At 43.9% G+C, this 27468-nt stretch overlaps 1 protein-coding gene across 4 annotated transcripts; it reads right to left on the bottom strand.

The window, feature by feature from the left end:
- On the bottom strand, positions 1 to 26399 carry LOC138197750 (SH3 and cysteine-rich domain-containing protein 2-like). Of its 4 annotated transcripts, none has more exons than XM_069148632.1 (11): positions 25720 to 26399; positions 16842 to 17190; positions 14363 to 14457; positions 11996 to 12080; positions 9327 to 9442; positions 8319 to 8379; positions 8037 to 8125; positions 7840 to 7928; positions 5720 to 5771; positions 4107 to 4244; positions 1 to 3628 (listed from the first exon to the last, which is right to left on the bottom strand). In XM_069148632.1, exons 1-11 carry the CDS (start codon positions 25804 to 25806, stop codon positions 3530 to 3532), a joined length of 1260 nt encoding a protein of 419 aa, XP_069004733.1. In that variant the 5' UTR covers positions 25807 to 26399; the 3' UTR covers positions 1 to 3529. The 4 variants fall into 4 exon arrangements, with proteins under 4 accessions (XP_069004733.1, XP_069004734.1, XP_069004736.1 ...); XM_069148633.1 differs by lacking the exon at positions 25720 to 26399 and adding an exon at positions 23723 to 23987; XM_069148635.1 differs by lacking the exon at positions 25720 to 26399 and adding an exon at positions 17418 to 17469.
- Positions 26400 to 27468: the final 1069 nt, after the last annotated feature.

The raw sequence follows: 27468 nt of genomic DNA, 5'->3' as shown, positions 1-27468 counted from the left end.
TTGTTCTCCACATTTTTTTTAATTTTTTTTTTGAAAGAATCTTATCAGGGAAACTGTTAGAAACAACAACCAAAAAAAAATGACTGTACAGGAGTGTAGAGGTTTCGTGAGGCTTAAAATGCAGTGTTGGCTAATTTGATATCTATTACATTTCTGTGTTTGCCTTTAAAGCTGGTGTAGGTTTTATTTTTTTCTGTTTTTGTGTGCATTAGGGGGCAAAAATTGCAATATAACCTGTCAACATATTGTATTTCAAGTGGTCTGAGAAAACACGATACACTTCTGCAGTTCCTCTTTGTTTAGACTTTGGAAAATCGAACCTGTGACGAAGACTTCATTTCAGAGAGAGGATGCTCCTACGTGCTGTTCGCAATGACAGTACTCACTCAGTATTCAGATAGAACAGAAGATGGTCAGCCCCATATTTCTATACTTTGTAAACTGGACAACTTTTCCTGCGGAGGAACATGGTCGGCAACTTTAAACTAATCCAGTAATTATTATATCAACCAATACAAGGTTCGCCTACACAATTAGCAGTCTGGTGGTTTGCGTCGGCAGCGTGGCCTGAATTTCTGTTTCAGTAACACCGTGACTACTCTAACTTGCCACGTTGACACATTTCACCGCTGAGTGAACAATGCCAACGTTTTCATTTTTGGGGATAATTAACACCAAATCAGTCAAATCAATCTTCATTGATTTAATTGATTTGTCTGTTTGCTCCTGCGGCTGCCTGTGATTCAGTAAACAGATTCACCACGCTCCCTCCAGCGGTGCCATTGTGTGCTATTTATATTGCGGCTGTTTGGGGCCATCGTTTTGGCATTCCTCTGCGCACAGCGGTGTGTGTGCGTGTTTGTGGCAGGAGAATGGTGCATTATGCACGGACGTCAATAAAACGTGCCGTTAAAGTGGCCTCATTTAGGAGCCCCGTGCTCTCTTTGGCCGAAATAGACCTCTGAATATGAATACAAAAACACCAGACGCTCCACGGCTTCTGTCAAACACGATCAACAGCTCTCACACGTGCGGGAGTCTCTTTACAGACTGCGTAGACTGCAATAGGCAGACGATTTTTGTTTTTGTTTTGTAAAGATATTTTATTGAGGTATGTGGCCAACCAATGACTCTGGACTCAGGACACATCCAAACACATACTTTACATGTTGAAGTTCAAAAGTTTGAACATGTGATGCTACAGAAAAACGAGGCACGGTGCACGATAACAAGGTGTTTACATGGGTTGTATCCAGTTATGATCTGACGCCACATTTCTCCGGGACCGTCGTGCTGTTTACGCTGCTGTCTCTCGGACAAACAAAGACAAACCATCGAGCCCATCGACTGAGGAGCTCCATGAAAAAGTGAAGTTGCTGTTAAAGGAGTGTTGACTACAACAGAAATGACTATGAAGAAGATACCTCAACAGAATCACAACTTATCCAGATGACACAAAATAAAGTGCTATTCCTGTTATCACAAGAAGGGAAGCTTATTTGTCACGGCCTCTACAGGCATTCACATATGAAACGTAGACTAAGAAGGATCATATTAGCCAGTTCGTTGTGCTCTAAAAAAAGACAAATGAGCGAAATAATTTAATAATTCATCACTCTAATGATGCGTTCTGAACTTTAGTTCTACATTTTCTTCATGTTCCTGATCTTCCACAAGAAAAAAATGTGTGCTTCTTCCTCTCTGAAACAAGGAAATGCATAACGTTTATTAAATAAGTAATGAATAAACGAATCAGTAGAAGTCTAAATTGTCAGACAAGAAAAAAAAAAAAAAAAAAAGTCTTAATTTTAAGTCAGAGCTGACCAGTCACATTAATGACAGGAGAGGCCCAAACGGGGAGTGGAAGATGGAGACGACAGGCTGACATTTGATCAATGATGACTCGTGCACCCACGGGTGCAGCACTACCTGCAATGCATGCTGACTCATAACGCTCCGCCGCCTCCTCCTGTTTCCCCGCGTCCTCGAGGCTGTCAGTGTAACTCAGACTCCTTGTCATGGTCAGAAAGATCCCCGTTGTGTTGTTGTTTTTCAGGCGGACTGGTTGCAGTTTGTCTCTCGCTGTTTGAGCTCCACTGAACTCCAACTCCACTTCAAATGCCTTGCAAACACCCGTTGCGGCTCTTTAGAAGGTCTCTGCCGAAACCAAACCCCTTCTACGGCCCGCCGAGCTCCTCCATGTAAAAAGAGATCATATTCTTGCCGCTTTGAAACGTCTATTCTTGGAAGATGTTTTTTTTTTTTCTTGCTCGGTGCTCACGACACACCTCCCAAACGACCATTTTTTTTCCCCCCCCAGAGGCACTCCCAAGTTTCATCCCTCCTACCTTTGATTTCTTCTACCTCATTTGTGCCTTCAACAATAACGCGACAAAATATAGACCCCAGACAATCACCGCTGCATCTCAGTAGTCAACAGACACATTACACCAAAATGTATTCAACTAGAATATGCTAAACACAAAAATGAAAAGAAGTTTTTTTTCTCCAGTGATCCCTGCGAGTTCAAGTTCTTGTTTTGTCGAAAAGTGTTGAAACATTAGTTGAGTCTTTATTAGAAACGTGGGGTTCGTCAGGTCATTTCATGCCCGAAATTAAAAGATGCTAAAACATTTTTGCAGAATGCTTCAATTATTTTGAATTGGGAAAAAAAAAAAAAAAGTCAGGGAAAAACGGGATTTGAGTTTCCTGTGAAAAAGATCCTCAGAGCCTCAAATTTTCCTTTTGAAAATCTTCTCCTTTCTGCACTCTCAAATCGGGGAGTGCAGTTATAACTCAGCCCGACGCTCGCTGAGTATTTTCAGATCGTGCGTACTCCTTTCATCCGATTCTGCCGTGCGTCTGAATGGCAGTAGCTCTCCACGGCTGGCAGTGGTTGTTTCTTGGCAAATGCCTCTTGTTTTGTAGAAGTCTACTTGAAGCTCATATCAGTCCCCAGGGCGAAGACCCTGAAATGCGCGAGATAGGGATGAGACACACAGAGTGGGTAGAAACAAGAAAAGGACACTGACAGAAGCATCATGCTGCATGACAGGATTCAGCCTCCTCCCACGTTGCTAGACGTCTCTTTTGATGAAGAAAAACTAAATCTGAGCTGCCATCCAGCACACGTTTTAAAGCATTTTGGACTTGTGCACGCTTTGTCTAATTAAACATTGATTTATTGAGTTTGAAACCTTACAGCGACACTTGACTGTTGAGACACAGTTCCCCTTCTAACAGCAGGATTACTGCATAACTGTGCACTCGATTAAAAGGCGCACGGTCAACCACTTCAACAGGAAACCGGTTGTTTATAGATGGCTGTGGTTCCAGATCTCTGCAGAAGTGTTTATTTTCGGTTTTGGTTGACAGGACTTTAGTTTTTGCCGGGGGCAGATGGTGGGGGGGGGGGGGGGGGGGGGGGGTCGGGGTCGGGGGGGTGGGTGGTGGGGTTGTTGTTGGGTGGTGGTGCTAGTTTGATGATGGCTGCGTCCCTGGGAGAAGTAGAAACCGGAAGGATGGCGGTTCAGATCTCCTCCAAGGAGTCGGCCGGGACTAGTCCTTTCTTTTTCCCACTGCTCAGCTTCACGAACACATCGCCGTCTTCTCGCTTCCCCACGCAGATCTTAAAGAAAGAGACGGAATATAAGTTGCCCTGTTTTCAGACCTTTGCTAGAGAGAAACCTATAAACTACAGTGTTAGTGCTCAGTGTCTTCTTGCAGCAGGAAACGCAAGCTTTGGGTGTGTGTAAAATGATTTAAAGTGACACTGCCCTTTTCCAAACATTGGTGTGTTTTCTTGCTGAACGTCTGTAAATGCTAAGCCTTGTTTACAGCAACACACGCATTGTTTCTGTGCCAATCCTTTGATCATCCTCTGACCAGGATGTACCCCGCCTCTCGCCCAGCGTGTGCTGGGTTTGGCTCAAGCGTCCTGCAACGCTACGCAGGACAAGTTCCACGAATAGATGACCGAAACCTTATCACCACAAACTAAGCACGGTGACTCGTCAGTACGGCCCTTTTAAGGGTTAAAGGTACACATACACAGAGTATAAGAGAACTTAATAATTCTCAAAGCCTTTGCGCTGATATCGGTTTACCTGAGATTCCTTCACCGCCATGAGTCCTCTCTCTCGGTTGCCGGGAACACCCTGGACGACCCGCCACACTCTCTCTCCCGGCCGGACCCTCTGCACAAAGTTGGCAGGGAAAAAGCCCACTCTGTCCCCACTTTTACCCTGAAGGACGCACGACAGCAGTTCAGTCAGTCACCATTTGAACCGTATCTAGATGCCACAATGGCTACGCAAGCGGCAGCCTCAAAGGCTGCAAAATACAACCGACGTGGAAGTGACAAAAACTGCAATTCCTCAAGTGGCCACGTGACGCTGGCGCGAACAAAGAGTCAATCCTGAAAGACTCCCCAAGTTAAGATGCCAAACTCTAAACCACAAATAAATATGTTTACAGCCTGGTAGAACTGGGCTTCAAAACAGCTCTTCAGGAAACTTATGGGTGACACCGAGGCTACGTCTGTTTTTCACAGTCTACGTGACGATCACAGTTGTTTGACTTCACGCTGAAAGATAGTTTTAATCTTTGTGCGGAGGATACGGAGGGACTGTGTGTGTGTGTGTGTGTGTGTGTGTGTGTGTGTGTGTGTGTGTGTGTGTGTGTGTCTCCTCATATTTGTTTTGATTTGTTTGTCAGAGGAGATGGACTGTTTGATGTGATGGCTGATAATTATTCCCTGTAGTCATGAGAGGCTCGAAACTTTTAAGCTGTTGTCCTCTGTTTCAGTTGTTGAATCAAGGAGGCATCTTTGTTGCCATCCCAGTATGACTAGAGAATGAGAGAAACAACCCTTTTCATCACAGTTCAGTTTAATGCTGTGACAAATTGTTGGGCCTGCGGAAAAAGGCAGAAAACTCGAATTACACAAATGAGTGCAAACCAGAAATGACTACTCAAATGTCACGTGTTTTTCATGCGTTCAAACGAAAACTATAGTAACAGATTATTCCCTCTTTGCCAGTGAAAAGTGTTGATGTTTCAGTAGACCTCAGTACGCTGCAATATTTCACTGTTTATCACCTTCTGCCTCAGGTGTTGATGTGTTTATTGAAGTGTTTCACAAACTATGCATAAGTAATGAACAGATGATTCACAAATTATACATAATTTAAAGATTCCTTGAAAAGCATGTGTGGATTGGAGGTGCTTACTGACTGCTGCTCCACTTTAGGCTAAATCTGTCCTACTAAGCACTGGTCTGCTGATAGATTATATACCGTCTCTGCTCTTTAGTTAAGTCTGGATGCATCTTTCTTTTGCTGTGACTCAAGCACACTCAGGCGTACGCACAGATGCACATTTATTTCCATTGGGAGCGAGTGAAGCTCATTACAGACTCAATAAAGAGCTCTTTGAGGCTGCAAAACTAGTCTAGTTCATTATGTTGAACTCTTTTGGTAATTTTCAGAGGAAATTGTGTTCTATTTCTGTCCGTGGCTGCCTGCCTGTTTATGATAAGCAAAAATGGAGCAGGTGTTACTGTCGAGGCTAAAGGCTCGATTTAAAGACTTCAATCAACACATGCGCACAGTAAACGCATGCACACCCACTCAAATGCACATTATGCACACATGAAAACAAGTACACACCAACAGACACACACACACACACACACACACACACACGATTTATTACCCACCTTCCACCACTCCTCATTAGAGTCGTCGGTGACCTGCACTCGATCGCCAGGACTACAGGAGATAAGACAAGATGGAAAAAAAAGATTGCATGAAGGGGGAGAGATAGGGAGACAAGAGAGGGATACATGATGGGAAGATGAGGAAGGGTGGATGGAGGGAGGGTGGAGAGAGCAGCAGCGGAAGAAAAAAAAAAGAAAAAAAAAAAAAAGGTGGGGGGTTGGGGTGGGGGAGTCTGAGTGCAAACACAAAAGATAACATTATCTAACTGCCACAGAAAGCTGGAGCGCCCGTGGTTACAAAGCTGTGGAGGTTAAAATGTGAGCAAGTCTTCGTGTCCCTCTGCAGAGGTGACGGAGCAGCTGACACCAGAGTCATGAGGTCCACATGAAATACGACTCCGGCAGCGGCTGCTGCGGCGGTGAAGGGCTGAGTCTCGTCTGCAGCCAACCTGGCCTGCATGCTAATGACGCCACCGGTTTCTGATGAGACTTTGCTGCACCCGCACACAGCGCACTCTCTGTCCCAGATCCACGGGGAGGAACGCTGTCCCAGTTGCACTTCTTCTTTCTACGTGGAGTCTCCTGGGTGTCTGCGCTCCCCACTGCCCTATATGATCACGACTCGCACGCAGACATGCGGTTTGCGCGTGATGTTTCTGAGGTGACGAGGACAACTACCCTGCTCAGCTCGCTCACAGGAGTATAGTTTAAATGGAGAGATTGTTATGGGAATGTCATTTTTAGGATTCACGCTGACTTAGACAAATGCGGCGCATATTTTTAGGTTTCTGGAGTCAAACTTTAAGGGACACGTCCAACAGCGGGATTAGCCGACTTTGACTGATGTCCGAGGGAACAGCGGTTTTGCTCGATGGCAGAAAAAAAAAAAAAAGCACTTTTATAATCCTCCAAAGATGGATGGTGAGTCTAACTTAACATTTTGACATGTGTATAAAGTTTTATACTTCCCGACTCAACTGTATCTAATGATTTAGATTTTCTGAGTTTTCTTTGCAGAAAGTATGAATCCCTCAGAATCTATAATTTTGAGAAGAGCTGCTGCTTGGTCCGACAGAAATCTACAAATAACGCTGCACCTAGCTTACTTTACAACGACTTCACACTCGAAGCAAAAGCAAGTAGGAAAAAAAAACTGCTAAATTCGCTCCAAATGAAACCCCAACACCTGCAAACCCGCTTCATGTCGAGAGTCCTCTTCACAGCAGATGCGTCGTTCGTCCACACCAGTTGCACGACCAGGTGTTGCCACTTGTGTCGCCTGATTAGACCTCTCCTCAGGACTGTGGTGCTTGACTGGCATCTCCCCTCGCTCCTCCCGTAATCTCTGTTGAACCTAAACCTTTATCACCGTCTGAAATCCCTCCCTGGTTCTCTTCCACCCCTCCAAATATTTAAAACACTCATTAGATAACTATGGAGTCCGATTCTGGTCCCTTCAAAATCTGCATTATTTGGTAACTTGAACATCTGGGTTGCGCACACCTTTTAAAGTTCAAGCACAGATGGTCATTAAGAGTCCCACGGATCTACCTTTGAGAAAGCTGTCCCCGTCTATGCACTCACAAAAACACCTTCACACACACACACACACACACACACACACACACACACACACACACACACACACACACACACACACAGATCCTGCCCTAATTTTATTACCCTCTTTTTCTCTTTCCTCTTCCTTCATCTTATAGAGCTTTCACCTCAGCGTGTGCACTTTGCTTCCTCTCTCTGTTTCTCCCATCCTCTCTCTGATTATCTTCAGCTCGGTGCCACTTCCCCTTGGGTCTGTCCTCCCTTTCATCTATCACTTATTCCGTGTCTTTATCCTCTCCCCTGCTGGGCACACAGCTCAGTCTCTAGCTCTACGTGGGGGACAGTGATGGGCTCTGTGTTTATAATTAGTCGTCCTTAAGGGCGCCCCGGCACCGTCCTCTGCAGATAGTGGGGACATTTTCATCCTGCGGGAACAACAGTTGGGGCAAATCACAGGGAAGGACACAAACACAGACAAAAACAACAAAAAAAGAAAAACGCACACACATGGTACATAGAAATACTCGCATGTGGTCAGCGCGTCTGTTTTTTTTACTCACTGTAGTTCCAGGTCATTCTGTTCCTGAGGGAGAAACTTGAAGAGCGCTACATAGGTGTGGATGGAGTGGACTTCAATGCGTTTGGGCACCTAGACAACAGGGGTGGGGAGGGGTGGGGGGGCGGACAGAAATACACATTTTAGGAGTAAACCAACAAGCGGCGACAGTCCGCACGGGTAGATTGAGCGGAGCAGTACCTTCGAGCCGCTCTCCTCCGCGGCAGTCTGAGCCGGCTCGCCGGCCTCGTCTGGCTCCTTCTCCATCTCCACCTCTGGGACGACGAGGTCTGCAAGGCAGGCGAGAAAATGTTTGTTAAGAAGGTGCCGGGGCTCGCGAACCCCCCACACGCCTGTGTCCAATCAGATACGCACAGTAAATCTCTCTCACACTCAAACGGTCATGCACAGGTAAACACACGGCAGGCAGAGACACACGTAGGCACGGACGTATGCAAAAATCCAAATGCATGCAGTGTTTACCCCCTGTCTCCTGAGTTATCTCTTCCTCCATGCTGCACTGTCTCTCCTCACCTCCCTCCCCCTTAAAGAAGGAAACGGAGAGGAAACAATTAAATGTTAGCACCAGGCTGTCAGAGGACGCATTTGATAGTGGAATTCTTTCTTCCTCTTTCTGCTCTGAATTATTCAGTATGTTTATTTCAAGTTTTTTTTTTTTCCGCTGAGCTGTTACATTGATGTCAGGTATAGAGGACTCAATGTTTTTGAACCGAATGTGATATTAAGATTTGTATTTGTTTTGCTAGAAGTGTACATGTTAGCGGAGGCCTAAATGCAGACGTATGTCTCCGTTGTTTGACCTGCTGGTATCGACGCAAGTCAAATGAGAAGATTTATATCACTCTCGCGTGAATAAACAGATATAACATGTTGACAGTAGAACTCCAGAGGGGATAAATGGCTCTGTGTGACGGTTTTAGATAACCACATCTTGGCTGTTGCTTCATATTTGCTGTGAAGTGACTGCATTAGCTTTTTTTTTTTCCAAAATGTCAAACTTTCCCTTTGAAGTTAAATCCTCATCATCATCTTTCATGTTATCCAGCCAATTCTGGCAAATATGTGTCGGTGAATTGTTGAGTTTTGGAACCACTGTCAGATGTGGGACCATTTACAGAGGAAGGATTACGGTTTTCCAGAGTGTAGGCGGTCAGACTGGCCATTGGAGGAGTCTTTTTAAATGAATTCAGAGATAGCTAAAAATACAAATATAGTGTCATGTTGAAGGTGGATTTTCCACAGTCAGGCAACCCAAAGGTTGTTCTTGTTAATAGCTCATAACTGATCTAGAAAACATTATGTAATAACCATTAATAAATGTGTGAAAACTTTTTTCACTAACTATTATTATTGACTACTTATTAAGTATGTTGGGCAATGGACTCGTGTCGTAAAAACTTTGCGTGTGTCTTCCACACACAGGATTGGGCCGTCCTCTAACCCCCCACCCGCGGGGTGATGATGTCATACCAAGCTGCGTGTTGGTGATTCTGACAAACTGCCAAAACTGGAGCGGCTCATCTGCGCCAAGGACGTCCCGTAGCGCAAGGCGGCATACACGGGATCTACACGCGTCCGCGCAGCCTCTGAAACCACACACACACATTCATCAGACTCACATGCGCTTATTCACGACTCATTTGAAGAAACACACGTAAATTATTCACCCGGAGACTCGGCTCCATTCACGCCATAATTAGGACTACATGCTGCGGATACACTGTACTTCTTGAATTATTGTGCCAGTGCCAATCTGGAGGAACCAGGCTAAATATAACCCGAGTAACGGAGTCAGTCCTGGACCAAAGTGACCCACTTTAGATCTGAGAGAGAACAGACGCCAAAACTTAAGAAGACATCAATACTTTCTAATAAATCGACACGCTTTGATTTATTTATACATTTACTCATTGGCAAGAGATGTGTCTTAGTTTAATAGCTGTAATGTATCCGGAGTTGCAGTTTGGGTAGAAAGGGCATAAGAGATGAGATTTAAAATATGGAAATCCTCTGCAAGTCTTCATTGCTACATTTTATGCCGTGCTCGGTGCTATCGCAAAAGTTCTGAAGTTAGGAATTAGATTTTCTGCTCCTTTCAGATCCAGCTCAGCACGAGTCGAGCGGAGGGCAAAAGGATTTTTCTGCAGGACCAGATGTGCTGTGTCGCGCGTGTGTGTGTGTGTGTGTGTGTGTGTGTGTGTGTGTGTGTGTGTGTGTGTGTGTGTGTGTGTGTGTGTGTGTGCGTGCGTGTGCGTGTGTATGTGTGTGTGTCGGATGAAGTCATATTGATTTGCAGAATCGTATTGAAGTCGCTGCCTCCCTGCTCTCGTCAGAAATATTCAACAGGAAACCTAAAAACAGGAATTCGTCGGCAAGGCTTTATTTAGAGGGATTATTCCAAGTATTTAGAGGTGATAAAGCTCTTTGTATTGACTGGAGAAACTTTATATTGAAAGAGGTAGTTCTGCAAAGAGCAATTAACTGCAGAAGAGTAAACAATAGAAAGCAGTGCCCAGAGTCTCTGTAGTCGTCTGCTCCACACAAATGATTCTTTTTCAGCTGACCTTCAGGTTTCTTTTTAGAGCCTGAAGAAAAATTCCTCATTTGTTGTCCTTTTCCTTATTTAACCATAACTACACCCTAAAATAGATGTTGTACTTGTCTAAACAGAGAAATAATTGTGCGTTCAGGCAGCTGGAAATTCTGAAGAGTTCCTGTTTGGGAACGTTTCTGAGAAAATCGGCTTTATTACTGCAGAAAGATTACAGAAAAGTAACAAACAATCTCGTCAATATCCGTATAAATCAACGAAGGGATTAAATGGAGCGAAGGAAGTCCATAAAAAAGAAAAATCCTCGTGGGATGTTCCCAGATTGACATGCGTTGAGGGGTATTTTCCCACTGGGCGGTCGGGACTTTGCCACTTTACAGTTGCACCATAATTCTTTGTGCACGATGTCTCATCTGGTTGGTAATCAGATTTTAATTATCATTGCAAGATTGCAACTTAAGACTTTTAACTGCTTTGTACTTCTCCCCTGCAGCTATGAGACTCTCACTGTCATAAGTGAGCTTTAATATGAGGCAGTAAATGATTGCCAAAAGGGTGTTGATGGGAAATTACAGGGTTTGTAAGTAAATGCATTGTGAAAATTGCTGTCTGATACTAATGTGCATAAAACACGAGCGCAGTGTTTCACCGAGCCTTTTGTTAGCATAATTATGAGGACACTCTGCTATGTGCGATTGTGAGTTTGGCAGGTTGCAGTCTCAGCTGGCCCTGGCAGAGTCCCAGGCATCGTGCCGCCGAGCTCGAGGTGATGATGGAGCTGTAGGTTAATTGCACCCTGATTCATGAAGAGTACAAGGAGGTGACAGTATGAGGCGCTAACCCCGATTCAGCCAAGCATACTGTATCACCAAGCAGGTGTTCTAGCTAAAGTATGACAAAGGAAAATAAGCCATCCTTCAGAAATGATGAAGACAGGAAGAACAAATTCAGCTTGCGCCATCACATTTTCGCCTTTAGTATGTTTTTTTTTTGACGAATAGACCAAATAAAATACAAAATGACAAGAAAATGTCTCATTTATTTGCTTTTATAATTGTATTTCACTGAATAAAAATGTGATATGTGTTTATGATTTTATTTGGAAGATTATCTGTGTGAAATGTTGGTGGATGTTAGGATGCTGAGAGCAAGTTAGAGCTCATAGCAATCTGAATGTAGGCAGCATTTCAATGTTTATGAAGCTTTTAAACACACAAACCGTCTGACAATAAGTCAATACCCTCCACCAGTCCAAGGCAAATCATAAACAGAGATATAAAAAAACATAAACATTAGAACTTATAAATATTTATCCACATACTTTCATGGTGCAGACCATCCATCAGCCTCCAAGAGAAAGCTGAATTTGTTCTTCCTCTTTATCTTTTTCCACTTCATGCTCCTCGGTTGTCAGTTGAGATGGAGACAATTCTGGTTTTATTACAGTGCACACACGCAAGCACACAGAAATCTAAAAATAAACCCAAAAGGCTTGACAAGAGCAACATCACAACAACAAAAGCACAGGGACACAAACAAAGCAGCGCACTCACTCGTACACACACAAAGGCGCTGAGAATATGCTCACCCTGGCTCGGCTGAACTTCCTTGACGACGGCCAATTGGTCATTGACGAGCATTGGCGAGCTGAAGTTTCTCTTGAATGCTCCAGCCTGATGGAGGAAAGCACAAAGCTGAAGGATTTATTTATTTATTTTTTTCTTCCCCAACTTTCATTTCTTACTGTTTATTGACTCAGCTGGTAGGAAAATTGCTCTTCGGAGCGCTTTTATGAAATGAATGGAGTCGTACGAAAATGACTGGCTCGGAAAGGCATCAAGACACACATGTGAGCGCATGTGAGTGCTGCACCTGCTGCCAGAGACGAGCTCCTACCTGGCAAATGGAGTCACAGACTGAAGCATGCGCGCTCTCTTTGCTGCTAATTGTGAATAATAAATTCACTCGACCTCTGCGCACATGGCTCAGACACAGATGTGGACGTGTGACTCTGTGTGCACGTGAATGAATTAAACACGGTGTGTATTTCAGCCCATATCAGTGTGTCGAAACTCAGGGTCAAAGGTAATAAGTGGTACCTTGTGCTCCTATAAAGAGGTCCTGGCTCTGGACTGGTGATGTTTGACCTCTCGCTGCCCTCATTATTCCCCTCCCGCTCTCCGTTTGTGCACCGTTGCCAAACTATACTGAGCCCTCTTCAACATGGCGCTCTTAAAATTTTCCAAGTGGCTCTCAGAAGGTCTCGCCTCTTGCTGCATGCTAATGTCCTCTGCCCCTCACTGGAGGATAAACACAAAAGCTCTGTCTGAAATCATTCCCAATTTACTGCCTAGTGCCTTGCACTCACCTTCTGCCATTGTCCTTGAGCCAGGGTTAAAACGCACAAAGTCCAACGATGGAAAGAAAAATTGTGTGTTTATAGGATCAAATGAATTTTGACTAACAATCCCACAATGCAAAACCACGGTATTGTCCTGAAATAACATTTATCATCGTAAGGGATAATGAAAAAGTTCAACTATGAAGCCATTTTAAACAGCTAAATATGACGTTACAAATCTGGATCCTCTCTTGTTTTTGGCCCCACATGGGAGTTGATGTGATTAAAGGCTTTGTTTCAGCGGCATCAGCACTTCGCATCTCTTCATACTCTACACAGACCGAAAACAGACTTTACCATATGCATCTGTGTTTTGCCCGAGTTTGACCTTAAGCTGCGAGAACACTGAGTAACGCAGACTTTGCCTGCAGGTCAGGAGTGTTTCTGTGTGTGAGTCTGTGTGTTGATGCGGTGCATGGTTACGTGCAGTTACATGATGCACCAGTGGGTTTGTTTTTTGTTGTTGTTGTTCTTTTTTACCTCAACGCTGTACTTAAAGCTGTTCCACTAAGCGCATTAAATTAAGTGCAACCAATCCACGTTTGCGATACTGTTACCACGGTAACAGTGTTTCTGCTGAGGTTTTCAAATGATGATTGCAGTCCAAACCGTTTGGGTAATTTGGCTACGAAAAGTGTCTGGGTAAATCTTGTGTTGTTTGATGAACAGAGGCACAGAAAGCATATCCTGGTTAAAAAAAAAAAAAAAAAAAAAAAAGGATCTCCGTCTATGGGATTTGTTTTGTTTTCTCTTCATCACTGTGTGGGACACACTTCAAGGAATAAATCAATGTTTTGAGAAATACACTTCATAAAGAAAAACAAGGGGGAACAGCCAGCCTGACTGTTGTTTAGGAACAAAAAGCATCTCTAAGGCTCACTGACTAAAAACCTCATATCTTTGTTTAATCTGTAAATTTTCCCGTTTGACAGGAGATTAGTTGCCAAACTATTTCTTATGGATTTAACACAAAAAATTGCCTTTGAAAGTTTTTACTGTTTGTCCCTGTTTCCAGTGTTGGCGCCTTGCTATGCTATTTGCCTGCTGGCTGTTGAACTATTTCCTTAAGGTAACCTCATATTTTTCAAAAAAAAGAAAACATTGAAATGATGATTTCAGTTTCGTTCAACCTTGTACATTTCCCGTTAATACTGTGTCTCTGTGGGTCATGATAACTAACTGCAATCTCCACCTCCATTGTAAAGAGAAAACAAGGAGTTGCACAAAAATTGAAGCAACTTGTGCAAAATCCCTGTACATTTCAAAGAAACTTGATTTTTACAGGAATCATTTAACTTTTGATTTTTGAGTTTGACCGAAAGTAAACAAAACAAATAGTAGTGAAAGATCTCGCCAGATTAAGGAAACAATCAACTCAACAGATTACGCATGAAAAGTGGCGTAAACCTCGGTTTCAGCCGGTGGCAGACAAACTGCCAATTTTTCCAACATCAAATTGTGTGTGTGTGTGTGTGTGTGTGTGTGTGTGTGTGTGTGTGTGTGTGTGTGTGTGTGTCTGTGTGTGTACGTGTGTGTGTGTGTGTGTGTACGCACCTTCCCATGACACGGCTGCTGTGATAGTTCTGAGGTGCACCACAGGTGAGCAGCCATCTTGCAAGTTTTACACCGCAGAGCCTGTTTGGAGTTTCCTACAGAGGGACACAGATGAGTGTGAGAGAACACAGACAGAGAAGCATCTACAAAAAGAGACTTGCGGTTGTGCGCCTCCTCGTACCAGTCACGTTTCAGTTGACATCTACACCTGTCCAGACTCTTATATTATACGTAGTAAAGACCACATCGTACATGGTACACGCTTGGCCGATAGGTTGTTGCCGTGACAGTAGACAGATGCTTCAAATAGGGATGTTGCAGCAAAAACGCTACAAATTCTGAAATGTTCAGAAGAGCTATTAAATCAGCAGAATTTCAAGGTGGACACCCAAGATTAGAGTCACCAATTCAGTGTCTGACCGAATGTAAAATATAGTCACAATCTCCCCTTATTAGTTATATTGTCATGAGTTATGTTCTTAAATAATGGAAAAACAAGTGTTGTTGCAGAACGTTATGATGTTGCAGCTGACCTTTAACCTTTACGATATAAAATATCATCACTGCAATTTATCCTATTAGATATTTGTGTGAAATTTTGTCTTGTTTGATGTATGAATTGGCCGCAGGCAAGTGATCAGTTCATCCTTCTGTCCACGTGAACGTGTGCGCTAGATTTTAAGAAATTTCCTTAAAAACGATCCTTAAGATTTTGTGTTAATGAGAATCGGATGGATTGGATGTGAGGTCGCAGTGATCTACGAAAATTTAACCACTTCATCCGTGGGTCCAAGTTCCCGTTTTGTGCCAAATTTGAAGAAATTCCCTCGAGGCGTTCCTGAGAAATCACATCCTAAAGACCGGGACGGACAGACGGACGGACGGGCTGAAAACATAAGGCCAACGGCTGTCGGTGGCGTGGAGGTATAAAAACATAGCAGGCGGCGGATCCACAGGCAGGAAGCGTGAACGAACAGTGTGGGCTTGGAATCAAATGAGCAGGTTTCTGTTTGCTCAGGTAGAAAGTGTAATGAAGCCCCGTCCAAGTTTTATCAAGCTGGCGCTGCTGGCGGAGCTGACACTAACAGCTTCATAATCAACAGCTTCTCTTCCGAATCAACCTGCAGAGATTGGAAACCAGCTGGAGATATTTCAATCATTATTGATTTGGCATCGAGTCATCCTGCTTTTCTGTTTCTGTTTTCAAGTGTTTGAGTGATGAAAGTCTCAAGAGGATCAAGCTGTTTTCTCCTCGTTTTGTCATCTAATGAGAAATTCTCTGGCCGGTGTGTTTTTCATGATTGCAGCTTTGAGTCCGTTTTTATTCGACGAACCAAAGATGACTTGATTTTGAAAGTTGCTGTAGATGGGAATCACTTCGACAGGTCTGTGAAGGAACAGGAACAGCAATCAAACAAATTGGGCGTCTCGGTGAAAAACACTGGTTTCAAGGAGACAAAGGCGAGACTTTGTTTTGGTACTGCGGAGGAGTACAGCTGAGAACGAGGTGATGCGTTGCATAAATAAACCCACGACGCACGCAAAAAAACTGCACAGGCATAAACACGGGGGAGCAGGTTGGAGTCTGTAATCAATCGTAATGACAGGAAGTAGATTTAGCAGAAATTCTCGTGGCTAGTAGCTCCGAGAAGTGGCAAATTAGAGATAAGAGCAGTCAGACATCTGCAGCACCGAAGACATGCAGTCCAGTTTCAATCAAACGTTGTTGTTTTTTTTAAAAATAGATTAAAAAAACAATCAGGCAGTACGGTGAGATTATTTGAAAAGTTCCATTTGTTTCGTGGATGTGAAAAATGGATGTCAGTGGACTGATGAGTGACACTTGTTCATTCAGCCCAGAACTCTGATAACTGGCGGGCGAAACATGCTATCAACACTGTCCCCACTCCATTTTTCCAACATTTTCCACCGAGCACGGACATAATACTCGCGGAGTTGTTTCCAGATTAGCTCTGTAGGTTTGCGCGGCAATTTTTTTGAAATGGTTCTGATCTCACGGCAGCTATTTTGGCAAGAATATTTGTCACTTTGCGGCTGCAGTGACACATCATACATATGCAGATAACTGCGGACTTGGTCAACTTGTCTTCAAAACTTTCCGCCATTGTGGTCGCTTCTTTTTTGTACCTACTGATCCCAGACCGTGTCCGCACTGCCCCTGACCCGACTGTTCACGTGCACATTGCATTTTACAAACACCTCGCGTTCATTTCTGAGGACGTGAACAACCAACGCTCCAAATGGGCGCCATATATGCAAGACCCCAAGTACAAGACTGATACCTCTCTCTCATCTGTACAGTAATTATAAGGCTGCACCAGCAGCTTCTATAAAATGCTCTTCAGTTTGGCCAAGCTGAAAAGCCATGGAAACAAAGGTATCCTGTGAAAACTGCTAAAGCTTGGCTTGAAAAAAAAAAAAAAAGAAGAGAGTCCTGGGAGAATATTGAGCACCTTACCCACAATCATGTGTTTGCAGTGCTGGCAATTGGTGGGCTTCCGAAAGACATGGTCCTGGAAACAGTGGGTAATCTGTGGCTGCGGAGGCTTGGTGGGCAGCGATGGGGAAAGGCTTAGGGAGGGCGAGTGGGAGGAGATGGAAAGGTTGGGGCTGAGAGACGGCGAAATGGACGGTGAGCGGTCGCCCACGAGAGGTGAGCCGGGCGGCAGAGGGGGAGATGGAGGCGAAGGGTCGGTGATGAAATCCGGCGGCAGGCGAGCGTCGCTGTAGGACCTCTGGAAGAAGTTCTCCACGCTCTTGCTGCGCATCATGGTCTTGAAAGACAGCGAGCGTTTTAGTCTGTGAAGCTGCAAACACACACACATTGACGGAGACAGAGAGAAAAGAGGGTACACTAAGAATAAACACAAGATAAGCAATAACAAATGTCCAATATGCCCTCAGGACAGCACCAGCAATATCCCGCAATCCAGAAACAAAGCTCTGCTCGTATCTGTACACCACGGGGAAGGAGAGTGACTCATGAAATGCAATATCACCTCATAAGGAAACAACACATTAATAGCAAAGCTACCTGTTGGCTCCCTTCAGTGACACCAAGCAGTTCTTTGTCACGGTCATATTTAGCGGGGCTGCTTGTGCATTTGGCCCGTGGTTAAACAAGATAAGCCTTTTTCTCTTTCAGAACACCCACTGTCACACATTAAACACTGCCGTGTGTAGATGGCATTTCCTCGGTCGTGGTGACAGGGGGGCTGTCGGGATGACGAACGCAGCGAGAGTTTACGCAGCCTTATCATCCATCAACAGCCTATCCTCGGCGCTCGGAGTCGGATGGAGCCTGCCCATTGGCCTCAATTGATTGCGCCACAGGTTTTGCACCAAGCCCACGGGATCAAACTGTCACGCTTAAGCCACAACATTGCATATATCCCTGACTACCTGCACACTACCGTCCTTGATGTATCTCCTAAGCTGTTCAGACCAAATCATCTGAAGTGACTCACATTTGTCTTGTGAGTGTGTGTGTTTGTGTGGAGGAAGGGCAAGTGACTCACGTCTGCTGCATTTAAAAAAAAAAAAAAACACCATACAGATGACAAAACGTCAGCAAGCGTCACATCTGTGAGCTCTGTTCTTCGCAGTCACCTGGAAATGATTGGCTAGATAAATGCACGTTTTCCTGACATTTCGCCTCCACCTCCGTGTACAGATGATGATGCCGGTTTCCCGGAGGACAGGCGGGCCATTTGTTACCCCGACACGCAGCGGCAAGCGAGAGGCAGCGTGAGGGCGTGGTCGAAGAATGGATCGACGCAGACAGATCATCAGTAGGCCACAGACACACGCGTCCGTCTGCGCTCGTTCTGCTCAGTGCCAAACATAATCACTTTACAGGGACATGTTGTTTACAGCTCCCGCGTGGCTGGGAATAAGAAATGAAGACAGTTCGTCTTGTTTGTGTGTGTTTGTGCGGCGGTAGGGCAAGAGAAACAAAAAGTGTACGCGTGTAACCGAGTGCGCGTTTTGCACACTTGCTGCTTCCTGTAAATCTCCATTTGTAAAATTTCCCTTCATCGGATTACACTAATGAGGACGAGCCATGTTGAGCACGAACACGACACGTTGCAATGCTGCTCTGTGTGTGTGTGTGTGTGTGTGTGTGTGCAGAACGGTGTTAGTATCTGCACTTTGGACCACTTCAGTGGCTTCCTTCAGTGCACATGTAGCATATGTAGTCGGAGCATGAAGGTCTGATTTGCACTTTTTACCTCTGGGCAGAACATTCCTCGGTGTACTGCGGGCCTTCATTCACCTACATATCGGCAGATAAGCTACTTAACGCGCGCGTTGTCCGCTGCAGGGGATGCACAGTTTGTAGTGCTGCTTGTGAATATACGCTCGGAGATAAGAGGACTCGGTTCGTGGGTTGTGTGGAGACGTGCTCTGCGTGTCTCTCATGTATCCGTGGTTCTCTGCTCTTGATTCCTGATTTTGATTAGACCTTTTTCAGAGAAGTCGGTGTTTGTTCCTGGTGCCGTTTAGCTTTCTTGTGTGTTGTCTGATTGAAAAGATGATTGCCTGATTAAAAAAAAAAAAAAAGCAAGGACACTTACATAAATCATAACCACAACAAACAATTGATTTGTGTTTTATTAAGTAGCAACAAGCCTCTAATGGTCTTCAGTAAGTCGTGTTAGTAAGTCATTAATGAAGCGTAAGAGATTTAACACTCCAATAAATCATCAAGATGAATTGAAGCGCTGGATAGATGCCTTGACTTTGATAGCGCTTTCTCAAGGAGACTTTTTTGAATACCAATTTTATAAAACTCTTTTTAGGGATTATAAACCAACCTTATGGTAGAAATCTTTAGTTTTCATGCATTTTAGAGGGGGGTGGGGGAGAGTCTAACCCAGGTTATTTTTATGTCCTGTAAACACCTCGGATGAAGTTGTTAGATGTTACAATTTAATGACGTTTCCTAAATGCCTCACATGCCCAGCGGTAGATGCTAGCTGGTAGCGGGCAGTGAGGCACGTTGTCAAAAAATAGTTTAAGAAGAGTGAAATAAGGCGCCCAAACGCAAGTTTTACTTTCCAAAGTTGAAACAGAGGGTGAGCCGCCCAAGCAAAAGCTTTTTAAAGCGTGTCAGTCTGGAAGTAGCTCAGGTATCAAAATGTGGTACCAAGAGACATTTTTTGATACTAGATAGTACTAAAGCAATTCGGACATTGCCCTAAAAGTATTAAAGTTTAGGCCCCTGAAGTACTCGAGCAGGTTATACTGCTGCCAACCCAAGTGGTCTTACTACTGATCTATGAAGTATTAACTTTATTATAAGTAGAGACTGTTACAACTTATGAGCGCTTTGTGAAGACTCTTTACAAAGACTGTTTATGAAGTGGTGGTGTGCATTTTTAACATTAATAGTACAAAGTTGTTTTGGTTTCATGTTTAATGAGCGTGATCACAGTCTTGAGCCGAGCTCCCTCAATCAGAACAGTTGAGTGCTGTAATAACGGCTCCAGCTATAGAGCGCACATCTCAATTACTGCTAATCTGATCATCTGTCAGCGTGCGGCTCGAAAAAGCATTCCGGTTAGCCTCCATTTGAACAATTGCCGAGAACCTCATCCTCCTGAGTCCAGGCCAGTGGGACACCGCGCTGCATTCGGGGCATCAGTGCACATTCGTGTGCGCAAGCTCACATTAATCTGTTTGACAGGTGAGCTGCAGATATCGATGAAGATGAGTCAGAGGGAAGCGATGCGATGCCGCAGATGACACAGTATTTTCGATGTGCGATCGAGTCCCATGTGTATTATTGATTTGCCGCGATTCCATGGTAATGCCTGCGAAGTGTAACAGAGGGCTGCTTAGTCTTCTGTCATTCCTCCACTAACTGTTCTTCTGGCACATGAAGCCTTTCGACAGCAGTAATCTGCTCCTCTCCCGAAAGACACATTTTGGGCCAAGTCTTGCTTGCCAATATGTCTCTGAAGATTTTCTTGTCTTTCGTAAATGACTTGTAATGCCATGCAAAATGAATAACATCGCCCAGATTTACACACACCTTCATAGTCACTCTTCTCCATGTAGCACCATCCTCACTGCTGCACCGGCTGTCTCGGCAAACCAGTAAAATTCCATAATTGTCACATCTTCAATCCACACAGACCAACCCCCCCCCCCCCCTCCCTCTCCTCCCTCCAGCCCCATCCCCTCCCACCTCCCCCCGCCTTTCTGGATGTAGCCAACATAAATGTTCAAAATCAATGCTCCACAGAAGGGCAGCGGGGTTTTGAACAGTCATAAATCAATAATAGGACTTTTATTTCACTCGAATATGTGGCTCTTTCTACCTCTGTCAAAATTTAATGAGGCCAGTCTCAGATATTTATGGGATGCTCCAGTCTGTCCAGAGGTCAAAACTGAACAACAAAGGCTCGGTCCCACTGGGAGACGGATGACAAATACAGCCTGCATCCGTGATGATTTACGGTGGACTGCTTTTTCAAATGATTCACCCAGTATAAAACATTTCAAATAGAAATTGAAATCCAGAAACTCCAGCCGTGTCTTTAATCAGCATCTGTGCAGTTTAAATATACACTATCAAGTCAGACAGCCTGGAATTTGAAATGGTCTCGGTGGCGGCTGCATCGCCAGGTTCAAACTGTCAGCGCTCATGACGTTTCAAGGATGTAAATGGAACTGTATGAAATATGAAATATGAAATAACAACTTTTCTAATCCTGAAGCTTGAGACGAGAGCTAGCTCCGAATGTGACTTCATTAGTTTTGCTCATTATTGTCACGACAACGGTGGCAGCGAATGGTTACTGAAGGGCACTGCGTGAATTGGAAACATCCTCCAGAATTGAAGCGCCGCAGCAGAACTTCTGTAGACTCTAAAATAAATTGCCTTTTTTTTTTTTTTTGCGCAACTTACACGACCCACTCAAAATGACCCCCAGATACGCTTTTGGGTCCCGACCCACCAGTTGAGAACCACTGTTTTAAAACTAGCAACAGTAGCACCACTTTTAGTAGAGACAGCTCAGTGTTAAACTAAAAAACAACAAAAGATCTACTCCTTTTAAACCACGTATAAACAGCATCAAAGTCAAAACCAGAATTAATGTGTGACCTCAAAATGCAACATTTTGCTTCCTGTCCCTGTAATTTCCACTTTAACCGCTGCCAGCTTGTCGCTCTGTAAAAAAGTAAGTGCAATTTATTTTTTTCCTTTTGCCGTGATAGACGTCAGAGAATCCGACCTTGTTCTAAGTGAGGATATTTCCGCCTTAAGAAGGATAAGTGTGGTGTAACTGTGCTCTGAAAGACAGTCTCCTGACTCACTTTAATTCTAGGTCAGAAGCAGAATATGTGGTTTCGAAAGGAAATTGTCACCCTCAAGTATCAGGTACATGATATATTTAGAGATATCTTCACTATGTGGCTTCAACAGTTGTAACCAACCACAGGTAAAAAGGCAGCGGTAAGGTTTTTATTATAGAGAAATACGAAGTAGCAAAAATTATGGAGATCCTACAAAACTATATAATCGTTGAGCAAAGTGTGCAAACAGCTGTCTTTATCTTTACAAGGAGGGAATGTAGAGTGGTTTTGTGTCCCAACATTTCCTGGGCTGACAAAAATTTCTTATTATGCACGGCAGCCTGGCAGATTCCTGCTTTGAATACAAGATAAGAGACGCATAATCACAGGCTGCTTCCACCATTCTGCTCCTGTCACACATGCACATACACACAGAGTCAATCATGTGCCTGCTCACACACAAACACAAACACAAACACACACACACGCACAGACACACACACACACACACTCACACACTCACTCACTCACTCACTCTCAAGGATTGTTTAATTGAGAACTCGGTGAAATAGGAGTGTGACGTATTTGCTTTGCTCCTGTAGCTTTCTAGTGTCCAGTATTTCAAGCTGTTAACACCTTCCCTTGTTGTGTCACATCAATAACCGTCACAGCAGTAAAGGTGTTACATTAATTACTGAAGACCTTGGCCCACTTCGCCCCCCCCCCCTCTTTGACCGACTCCCCTGCTTACGACACTCAAATCTGTCGTACTCACTTTCATCTGAGGAGAAAAACAAAGCGATAGTTAACGAGATGTGAAGAGAAATCAAAAGTGTGAGTGTGGTTTCACCTGGGAGACCGTTGTTCAAGTCTGTGACGGCGTGTCTCCCTGAGCGGATAACCATGGCGGTTCTGTTGGACCGTTAGCTCGATCAGCAGAGCTGCTAACTTTAGCATCCTTACTACTTCTGGTAGATACTTGTAGGGTGCGTTTAAGACGTGCTGATATTCTGGTCTGGTTTGCAGTAGCGCCACGTCGAGGTTTGCCCGTTGATAGCTCAAACTTTAGGGTTTTACCGCGCGCATTTTACAGTCACGTAAGGAGTGTAGTTCATCAAGTAACAATCTGAAAACTGTCTGCTTTCTCCACGGCTGCGCTGTCTGTGTGAGCGACGCACAGCCCTTCATGAAACGGACAAATTGGCGTGACTTTTAGTTTCAGAAAAATGCATGTGCGACTCTCAAACTGAGTTGAAATGAAACAGAAACTAAGTAAACGACTAGTAGTTACTGGACGTAACTTTAGTTCTATGAGTACGTTCGTATTTTCGTAAGATTGCTCATGCAAAATGACTTATTTTAAACCAAACCCGGATCTTTTCTTGAAATCTAACCACGTTGTTTGTGAGACACACCAAAGGATGCCGGTCGGCTGCAACAAAACGACTATTTGAGGTGCTGGAATGAGATTGGATTGGCTTTTCCCTCCTTTTATTAAAAAAAATGGATTAAGAGGGACCTTCATAGCGTCTGCGGTTTTTCTCAAAGCTATCAGAAGTGTACAGGCGTTCAAGGCCCCTGACTGATTGCAGCACACCTTTTTCATTTCCAGCTGCGTACCCCGCTCTATATTCCCCCATGTTTGCTTACAGTGTCTGCTTTTGGATTTCTATCTAATAAAAACGCCAGAGGAAAAATGCCTTGTGTTCAAGGGTGAGAACGAAACACCGGAGTGAAAACTGCACTCGGCCACAAACTGTACAGTTTGAGATGATGTGTAATTTAGATTTTAGAGCTGCGTCAACATGCAGCTTTGATCACCGAGCCGGCTGTTCCGAAGTGCGAACACTCCAACATGTTAGGAAGATTGGATGAAGAATCCAAAGTTCACTCGACGATGAATTGCGGCGTTGTCGTCACTCTGTGGGCAAGCAGACAAATTGGCCCATCAACCGAAAGCGTGCAGACTGTTATTTTACGTCTTTGTGCTCAGAAATTGTCTTATGTAGTCATCTTGGAGAAAACATCATTTACCTGCGCTCTTCTACGACAGAAAAAAAAAACAACTCCCAAAGCATCAAACCGCTCTCAACAAGGATTGGCTGATGACTGCTGCTCAAACATTTAATGTTTGCTCCAATGCTCACATTTCTGCCAGCCTTAGGAAGTAAACCAGTGCATTGTTGGGCTTTGGAGAAGAAAAAAAAAGTCCATGCTTCCTCTCCTCTTAATCCTCCGGCACTGTTTTCCTCTGCTCTTGGTTTGGAATATCCATCGATGGGGGAGTTAGCTGCCGGTGGATTTCAAGGAGCATCTGTTATCTTTAACGAGTCCCTCCCTCTCTCTCCCCGTCATCTCTGTCTCATTAAAAACCTCTTGGACACATGACTATGTGTCTGATTAGATTCCTTCAAAAATTACACCCTGTGGCTGAGTTAAAAAAAAAAATTATTTTAGGACTGGTCTTGATGAAGTGTTTAAAATAGATATGGGTGAAATGATACTGTGGATGATTTGCACTCTTTGGACCACCTGTGTGTATCACAGCCAAGCCAATAGTATTCTCCTCCAAGCTTCCTTGTGGTTGCAAATTTGCATTGATCCCTGCAGTAATAGTAAGCTATTGAATCCCATTGAAAAGAAGTTCGGGGACTACAAGGGCTGTAGGTTAATGGTGAATCAATTTTACGACAAAGCCCTGGAATTCAACCGGCGCAGCCTGAATCGATTAGGAGCTCCGAGGCAGATGACCACACTGATGAGTTTGTGGTGTAAAAGGCTGCGATATGTAGTGAAACCATAGCAAGGCTGTGAATCATGTGAATACCAATCAGTCCTGCTTGGAACAGAATCTCGCCTAATTTTCTTCGGTGGCAGCTGACGAGGAGTCGGGAATCGGGGTGGACCAGAACAATGCCCACTTTCAAGCTTCACACAGAGAGGATATCAAATATTTAGATGAAGCACAGAGGCGGTTGGCTGGTGGAGTATCTGACTGTGCCGGCGCAGGAGAGTCACTTTTGCTTCAAACATGTCAAACGTCGTGTGTGTGTGTGTGTGTGTGTGTGTGTGTTTGCGCGTGGGTGGGTGGCGAGAAGTGGCTCGGGGTGGAGACAAAGACTCGACTCAGGGAAAGTTGTTTCAAGCGAGTCGGTCTAATAAATCAACCGCCCTTCGGTTAAGAAAGCTTTTACACCTCCCTGCTCTTGGAGACCAGCCATTGAAATCTTTGTTTATACAGATGAGTAGACAGATTAAATGAAACCATATATACACTTTATCAGAGCACTGGAGGCTGCGGCAGGCAAGAGCGTACAGTAAAGGAATCCAGTTGTGGACGTCAGGCATATAATGCACATATGAGCAAATGTGAGCATTTATGCATATTGCATTACCAGCTGGATAAAACAAACATGAGGGTGTATGTGGATTAAAAAAAATTTAGCTATTCACTAAAAAGGCAATTATAAACACACAAAAGTATTATTCATTACCATACTTTAATGTAAATTACTTTTGCCCAGCAGCCATTAAAATGCAGATTGTGAATTAATTCTAAACATACACTGTGTGTGTGTGTGTGTGTGTGTGTGTGTGTGTGTGTGTGTGTGTGTGTGTGTGTGTGTGTGTGTGTGTGTGTTTGTGCGTGCGCGCGTGTGCAGGAAATGGATTTGGAGAGAGAGAGAGAGAGAGAGGCAGAGGGAGACAGTGTGACATCAGACCTTACGTGCGAAGTTACACCTAGTGACGCAGTCAGGATTAATACAACTGCATTTGTGAGGTATTGCCATCAATATTACATAACCCGGTGGAATAATACAGGTGGAGGAATGCAAAAACCCGCAGCATTACAGTTCAAGTCATTAAAGAAAAGATCGTTTTTGCTTTTAACTACTCTGTAAAGTTCATACTTTGAATCTGGGTTTCTTCTTTCAACTCGTTACACACAGATTAGCGTATGACCTGTGTGACATGTCATTACGATGGGTGCATTTATGGACGGAACAACACTTTAAACTGTGGGTACTTGCCTTGGATGTCATCGGTTGGATGGACATGGTGCTTGGAGAGCGCTGGAGCTGCGAGTCGCTCTCCATCTCACTGTTCTCAGTCATCATTGGTACCGTGATGGAAAGAGTCGTTCTAAGCACAAATAATAATAATAATTAAAAAAAAAAAATTAAAAAAACTTTTAACTCCTCAAACTGTGTCCAGTCGGCAGGAAATCTCCGGCTTTAGCCATAAAAAAAAAAAAAAGACTGTCAAAGTGAGAGACATCCACATCAGAGGGATTAGTGCGCGCTGCGGTGGACGCCTCACCGCCACTGGCTCTCCACTCACCAACTACAATCTTACCGGTAGATTAAGCGATTTATAAAAATAAAAAAAACTCCCGATGCACATACACCAGCTTTATATCTCGCTCATGCCACGCGAGGACAAGCATTCAGGGAAGAGGCTGAAACTCGCGTGTGGATATAGTCTGTTGTCTCGTCCATGGACGCGCACCGGGAAAGCTCCAATGTGGCACAATGCCGTCCTCCAGGTGCAAAAACACGGTTCAAATCAACAAAAAGCCGATGTGGAAATGTCAGTTTAATAACTCCAGCTCCAAAGAAAAATCAAGTTGTGCTCTGGATGCTCAAGCCAGCTATAAATCCACAGCGAAATGTGCCCTTCAACAGTGCACAGACTTAAATTTAAACGCAATCTGAGGCACGCCTTTCCGTGCGTCCGAGGCGCATGATTGGGGCAAATTTTACAACTCTAACAGGATTCATTTCTACTAAATAAGGATTCACGGCCATGGGCGGAGGCTTACTTTAAGACCAAATACAGACTAGCATACAATCTTCATACAGAGAGCTGATTTTCTCTTAAAGTTGCAGGATCAGCTTTTCATTTTCCTCAGGGTCTTTGCATTTTATGTGCCAAAGCTGCCCTATTTTATTCTGCTGTGTGTTTCATTAGTACAACCAAATAGTAACTGTGACTAGAGTAACTAACTATTTCCAACAGGTCGGGTGTTTGTACCATTCTAGATTTATTATAAAGTCACAGTTGGTTCAGAAGGCTATAAAAGTTTTAGACCACAGACACACGACAGAAAAATCATAAAATGCATCACAAAAACATGAAATAAAAGGACAGAAAGGACAAATGAAGGATGTTGTTGAAGGAGAAGCATCTTCTCTTTCAGCAGAAAAATGATCCACAGGTTGAACTGGACTCCTTTCAGTTGGTCTCTGAGTCTCAGAAAAATGGTACTTAAAAGCACACTTTTATTCTGTTATTGTTCATCTCTCCTCATTTCCCTCCTGAATACTGAAGCAGCGGCTGCCCTGCAGCGTTAGAGCTTCATTTAAAGTAACTGCAATAAGGCTGGAGTATCGGTACTTCTACATTTAAATGCAATTTTATTTCCCACCTGGTTTAAACTAGCAAGCCTCTCGGGGCAGGTTCTTATCCTTTTAAAAACACATCCAGACTTCCTCTGAAAGACAATGAAGTAATAAGATTGTGGTCACAGCTACTGATTTTCACATTAACCTGATGAGGGTAAAAGACAGGGAGAGTGATAATAATAATAATAATAATAATAATGGCATTTTCAAGTGAGTTCCATGCTAATGAGTCACACATTGACATCAGGAAGGAAAATTTGATTAATGTATCTCCTCAATCTGCACCGCATTAAGCTTGATATCAAAGTTTGCTCTAAGCTGTCAGAAAGTCGCTGGGCGTGGGTGGGTGCCAGAGAAAAGAGGCAGAAGAAAAGA

This window comes from Embiotoca jacksoni, unplaced genomic scaffold (assembly GCF_022577435.1).
Source record: "Embiotoca jacksoni isolate LCO1_2020_lvr unplaced genomic scaffold, fEmbJac1.0.p SCAF_15, whole genome shotgun sequence".
Taxonomy (NCBI): Eukaryota; Metazoa; Chordata; class Actinopteri; family Embiotocidae; genus Embiotoca; species Embiotoca jacksoni.
The sequence above is the reverse complement of the archived record's forward strand: the minus strand, read 5'-3'. Positions and strand labels throughout refer to the sequence as shown.